Source organism: Lepisosteus platostomus, chromosome 8 (assembly GCF_059453375.1).
Source record: "Lepisosteus platostomus isolate fLepPlt1 chromosome 8, fLepPlt1.hap1, whole genome shotgun sequence".
In the NCBI taxonomy this organism is placed as follows: Eukaryota; Metazoa; Chordata; class Actinopteri; order Semionotiformes; family Lepisosteidae; genus Lepisosteus; species Lepisosteus platostomus.
Window position 1 is genome coordinate 12,995,810 of NC_142618.1, and position 6,981 is coordinate 13,002,790.

Sequence of the window (6,981 nt, forward strand, 5' to 3'; positions counted from 1 at the left end):
CCCTTTTCAGATGTGCAATAAAAGGGTAATTTGCAACAGTTTTAATAATCCAATCCGAAGATTACAGAGGAATGCGCAGGATAGCGCACTTTCCTGCGACAAGTCCTAACATTGCTACCACCCAATGATTTTTCCTGCCCTTCTCTCTCTGCTTGAGACTTTTTTTTCGCGAACACCTGTCTCGCCAGAAGGTGGTCTTAACTCCACCCACTGCTAAGCCTCAAATCTGAGAAACACTTTCTATTGGGTTAAATGGGCCGACAATATTTAAATCTAACAGCTGTAATCCCGCCCCTGCACCTGACGGAGACTATTTACTGCTCTAAACTGAGATTTGTCGTACTGCCACTACAGCATTGAGCAGCACGATGTTACTCCCTTGGACTATGCAATAGGAAATTGTGAGGTTGCAGTGATTTTATGCTCTCACAGAAGGGCTGGGACCGTTATATTTATAAACCTCTTTTCCTCCGTAGTTTGAAGATTGTTGTCCTATTTATTTTTTTCAAGATGCCACGTTCGTTTCTTGTTAAGAAACACTTTAACTCAACCAAGAAGCCAAATTATAGCGAACTGGACAATCACACAGGTAATACTAATCTTTTAATTGTGAATAACCTTACTTTGAACTAACAGATTTTTCTTGTGTGCTTACGATTGTTACTGAATGTCTGAAATGATTCAGTTCCGCCAAATTATGCGTGTTCCGCTAAACATTTGTGTAAGACAAACTATATATTGCTGTAAAACATTTTATCTGAAAGATTGTTAAATTGTTATAAGATGCAATACTTTAATCGTAGTATGAGCAGGGTAAAACATTTCTCGGAAATTATTTTTAACTTTAAGTCAACTATGAAAGTTACACAGTGTTTTGTATCGACGTTCTAACCCGATAACACATTGAGCTTAGTTAAAAATAAATAACCTGAATCTATACCTACAAAAAGGAGCCTAACGTTTTTCTTTCTTACTTTTTTTCAGTCTTAATTTCACCGTATCTTTACAAAGGATACCCTGTGCCTGTCATCCCACAGCCAGAGATCCTCAGTTCGGTAGCCTACAACCCAATCACAGTATGGACTACGAGCAGCCTGCCATTAACTCCTTTGCCCAGTGATCTCTCGCCTATCTCCGGATATCCCTCGTCCATTGGACGGGTTAGTCCACCACCGCCATCTGACACTTCTTCCAAAGACCACAGTGGTTCTGAAAGTCCCATTAGCGATGAAGATGAGAGAATGCACACTAAGATCTCGGATCCGCACGCCGTGGAAGCCGAGAAGTTTCAGTGCAGTTTGTGCAGCAAATCCTATTCCACGTATTCCGGATTGCTGAAGCACAAGCAGCTTCACTGTGATGCGCAGACGAGGAAATCTTTCAGTTGCAAATACTGCGAGAAGGAGTACGTCAGTCTTGGAGCGCTTAAGATGCACATCAGGACCCACACTTTGCCTTGTGTCTGCAAAATATGTGGCAAAGCCTTTTCCAGACCTTGGTTACTTCAAGGACACATCAGAACGCACACGGGTAAGACTGTTTAAGTAGGGGTTTAAGACTACTTAGAAGTAGTGGTAGTTAAGAGACAGGGTCGTGTTTTATCACGTTTAGCTGACTTTTTCTTATTACCCATTTGGTCTTATTTTACATTAAGTTTTAGGATCTTATTTCCCACTGAATTTGCATTTAAAGGAGCGAATGCACTGCCGCCTCCTTGAGCTGTTTCAGGGATGAAACGGTTAAAGAAATGGAATATAGTATATGGTTATGTGGTTAGGTTCATATGCTCCCACCCCCAGCAAAATCAATGCTTTGTAGCCTAACCAGAACAGGACAGGAACATATTTCTGTCTTTAGTTTTTCAGAGGTAATCTTTTAACTTGCACTAAGAGAACAGCATTTGAGGGTTTTTATTGTTATAGATCCAGATCTTTCATATGGAGGGAAAAAACAGCGTTTGTTGAAAAGATTGGGAATCCCAGTGTATAGGAAACTGCTGTGCACCTGTTAAGAGAGAACAAAGTTGCTTACTTTTGTCATTCATAGTTGTATCAAAATGCTTGTACATTGTTCAGTTTACATTCCACCAGAATTTCTTAGATGGCTCCTCTTTCTTAAATGCAATATAACTGTTTAATTGTCTTGTTAAAATCAGGGGGGAAAAAAGTTTTGATTCTATTTCTTATGTGTAAATATCAAAATTGTTTTCATTTTTGTTTTGCAGGAGAGAAGCCCTTTTCCTGCCCACACTGCAGCAGAGCATTTGCAGACAGATCAAACCTCAGGGCTCATCTACAAACCCATTCTGATGTGAAAAAATACCAATGCAAAAACTGTTCCAAAACCTTCTCCAGAATGTCTCTTCTGCACAAGCATGAGGAATCTGGTTGTTGTGTAGCACACTGAGCTAGGATGCCAACTGAGACTCGTACTACTCCAATGGAGGAAATAAGAATCCTTTTTTTTTATGCAGAATTTCTGAAAACAAAACGCATTTCATTATAAAACTGAGCCTATCAGTTTCATTTCATACATTTCATTGTGAAGCAGTATTTTTGATTGTACTTTTCCCTGAGGAAAAAAAGTGCTTTACTTTCTTTTCCACAAAGTGCCTAATTGGTTGTACTGAAAGTGTGCCTTCAGGGGTGATCTCATGGTATAACCCTTCTCGTGTTCGTAATGTTTCGATCAGCATCTGTCATAGGATTTTGAACAGAGATGGTTAACATGCATCATGTTTATGACATTTCTGTCTTTTTTTTTGCACCTTTTAAAGTATTGCACATACAAACATTCCAGGTGCTTAAAAGAAAAAAAATAATATCCAGGTAATGGAATTTCTCAAATGTTTGCTGTATAGGGAAGAAGTACAAAATCGTTGTCTTTCAAAGAGTGAAAGTATTTTATCTTCTGTTGCACAAAAATAATGCAATAACTGTTTTACAGCACTCAAAATAGCAATACTCCTTCAAGTGCCTTGCTTGGGTTTGGCATTTGTACAGTGTTTTCTTAACGGTTTTCTTTCCAAATACGTTTTCATATATATTTTTATATATTGAATGTACCATGTATGGGTGAGTTGATGATTGCAGAGTCTTGACAGTGTGAACAGAGGGAGTGAATGCTGTTTTTTTCTACAGACATTTCAAATAATAATAATAAAATACAGAAAAAAAACTTTAAAATGTGTGCTTTTCTTTTGATTGGCCACCAAAGTAGAGGTATAATGTGAGACACAATTTACTCAATGTGAAATTGGACCTTGTTAATTAGAAATGCTTTGCCATTGCAACAGTTAGCACCTATGCATTCTTTTGCAAATGAGCAGTGTAATGGATTGTAATGCTGGCATTTACAATTATATAGGATCTGAAAGTGGAATGCAAATACAACACAACTAAAGCATAATTAACCAGTTTGTATGAGCTGCTACATTCCAGCAGTGTTTCTCAAAAGGTTTAATTTACTGTGAGGCGTTAAGAGAAAGTCAGCCTCAACAGGAGCAACAATCTTATTTCCAACACCCTGTTCCGAGCAAAAGTGTGCTTGAAACTTCATGTGTGTATATATATAATATTCACAATAAACCATATTTATATTGTGAGGAAAAAATACCGTTGGTACCAATATTCATGTTTATTTTTTCAATAGGTTGCTTGATATTCTCTTCGTGAAGTATAAGAATAATCTTTGGCCCACTCTTGATCTTTAAAACCTTTGGCTCCCACTTGTATTGATTGCATTACTATTATTTAACTAGGAGCAAGTGAATCCCTTAAAGGAACAGAGGAACCATGAGTTGTTCTAATGTTCTAAGTGCCACAGGTTTATGACAATACTCAAGGTATAAGACATATACCTACTCAAGAGGAAGAACGTTCAGTGTTTTTAAAGGCCTGTACCTATCACTTTATTATATCTCTATACCACTTATAATCTAGTAATATTATATCCAAGTAATATTTTTGTATTGATTTACTAAAAAAGTATTGTGAGCAACTACCCCAGAAAGCAGTTTTTTAATAATCACTATAGAAAATAAGAAAAGGGATAAACAAAAGGGTCTCTTCTCAGCCATTTTTTATATAATGCGTGAGGTTAAACAAAATGTAACCACCTGGAAGTAAACATGTACAGAAGGGCCTGGAAATCAAGATATTTAGGTACATAAATCCCCAGTGGCTTCAATAAATTGTAATCTTATGTCTGACTACTTATTTTTTTAAAAACAATCATCCAAATTTGCTGTGATCTCTGGATGTTTGCTTCATTGTACCAGATTGGCCCTATAGAGCAGACACTGATACATGGTTAATGACATTTTTACCTTATATAGGGTCACTGTATTGCATTGCATATCTACAAAAACATAGAAAATCAAATGTTGCTTAACTTAAATCTATAAGCTGCATAATGGCATTTAGGTGACTTTTAGACCAAATTTACTACAGTCTGTCTTTCTGGATTTACAGGTAGCTTATTCATGCTGCAGGGTTTTTATTTACCTTGTTACTTAATTCTGACTTTGTTCATTTTGACTGCTTTCCAAGAAACATTGGGTTACCCCCCCCCCATTCATCTAAAACAAATGATACTTGCTTTCATTTTTTTATAAATTTTTATGATAGATGCTTTTTTATCTTAAGAGGTCAATGGAATACTTTCAGTCCAGAACCTGCTTCATGTGAACCTGTTCAGACATCAAACAAACTCGAAATGTAACACATAGGTACTATATTGATCTTCAGTCACACGTTATTCTCTTTGAAGATCTCAAATCTCCCAGACCTTTCATTTGCTGTTGTAGGTGCTACTTTAAAGAGTAAAAGCTAATCACAGCTTGCAGACAGTCACCTGTGAAAGCTGTCGGTTCACAAACTGTTTTGTATGTAACCATCACTGCATTGCCACAGACCAGTTTGTGTACTGGGAGCACACATTCCTGGTTCAAACTACACAAACGCATTTGCACTACAATCTCTTTTGCAATAAAAAATGCAAATAAAATGACAGGGCACCCTTACTTAAGTTAATGTTTCTCTCTTCTTAAGAAATATATCAAAATACAGTGTTTTGGCTAACCCTAAACATAATAAGCCACTGTGCAGTATATCTGTATTTTGAAAACTGTATAGGAAATTGTTTCAATGTAAAATCATTTAGTTTAGTGTGTACTTGAAAAAGGCAACCCCTAAAATAATTCTGTGTCACATAACAGCTCTGAATTTCAGTGAAATTGGCTTGGCATTACCTTGATAAGATTTTATCCATTCCCTGCTCCTAAGTCACACTGTGATTTTTCAGTATAATTCTTAGTCAGTCATTCAAATCTCAATTCAAGCCTATGTGTAACATTCTTACAACAAAACTGCAAATGTTATTTGTTTGTATATTTACATGTTGTTTCATTTTTGTTTTTAAAAGCTGAGATGTGTCTCGAACTGTTTTCTGTAACCCGGAACCTTATTTATGTTAATTTCAGGCATTAAATGATATTAGTTAAATTTCATCATGTAATGGATTTTACATGCAGTATAAATGTCAAGATGTGATGACGATTAAGCAAATGCATGCACACATTTTAAACTTACTTCATAAAGTTATTTCGATTTGTGTGAATAATAAATAGACTACAAGTTAAATATATACTTTCTTTCCTAATCTTCTGAGATGTACTTTAAATAGGGAGTTAAACATTAAAAAGACAGATTATTAGATCAGGTGTGTAAATAAGCAGTTATGATAAATTGTTTAGAGGTTGAAATTTGCCATTGGCTGCTGCAGGTTTGATCTTTATAGGCTGTTTTAAAGTGCTATGCAACCATGCCTGCTACATCTACTGTATAATTCAGTCTATGTTTATTGAGAAACAGGGTTGTCCCTAAGTAATACTCACATTATTCAGGAAGTTTAATTTATGGGCACAGAATAAAAAGTGTGCACTTCCTTCAGGTCAACAAATATGATGCCAGCCCTGACAGACAAAAAACAAGGGAGGGATGGTGCCGTCGCATCATCCAGGTGGGGCTGCACACTGGTGGTGGTGGAGGGGAGACCCCATTACCTGTAAAGCGCTTTGAGTGGAGTGCCCAGAAAAGCGCTATATAAGTGTAAGCAATTATTATTATTATTATTATTATTATTATTATTATTATTATTATTATTATTATTATTATTATTATTATTATATCAAAAGATATTGAAACAGAGAAGTATCCTCCCTGTGTGCAGTACTGTATATGTTATTCATGTCTTATTAAGAGCTGTCAAAATATCCAGATATGTCATGAACTGCTTTGTTGGCATTACTATTGTTTTATAATTTTCAGAAATGCTGGTGATAAATATACTGCTGAACACGTATTCCCGGCCAAAGTAACCTTTGCTGTTATCTTCACCTCTGTTCTCTGTAGACATTCTTTCAACTGCTATAAATTATCTGAGCAGGCTTAGGTTAATTATTTTACATGTCTAAATCAATTAAACTAAAGAAATCAAACTACTGACTTTTGGAAAAGCTTTATCTTGCTCATGTCAATTGGAATCCTTCAGGTCTGTAGGTCACTCACACACCAGCCAGTATTTGCTTTTGCGGTCCTGAAGTATAGTTTTTGAGTTCCATTTGAACTGATAAAGCAAAGCAATTGTAACACACTTTAACCCTTTCCACAAAAGCTTCAGCAAATTGATACGGGTTCACAGATAGTTCTTCCTACTGAAACAATTGAAATATAAACCTTACCAAAAAGGAGGGATTAATGCATTGGTAGATAACATTCAAGTGTAAATGTTCATGTTTAAATTTCACAGAATATAGAAGACAATTACTAACTTGCAAGAAATCACTCGCCCGCATACCTTTCTCTCTCAGACAGATCAAAAGTCAGTACAGTTCTTCAGATAGAGTGAGTGAGAAGCTGGAATTAATACGTCACTACTATTGTATTTTCCCCTTAATCATCTATAGGATACCTGTTGGAT

The 6,981-nt window shown here is 36.0% G+C and overlaps 1 protein-coding gene across 1 annotated transcript; it reads left to right on the forward strand.

Annotated features, from left to right (window-relative positions):
- Positions 1-323: 323 nt before the first annotated feature.
- Positions 324-3,185, forward strand: snai2 (snail family zinc finger 2). Its single transcript, XM_088642473.1, has 3 exons — positions 324-589; positions 985-1,530; positions 2,225-3,185. The coding sequence occupies exons 1-3, from the start codon at positions 421-423 to the stop codon at positions 2,404-2,406; spliced, it is 897 nt and encodes a 298-aa protein (XP_088498599.1). The 5' UTR covers positions 324-420; the 3' UTR covers positions 2,407-3,185.
- The last annotated feature ends 3,796 nt before the right edge of the window (positions 3,186-6,981 follow it).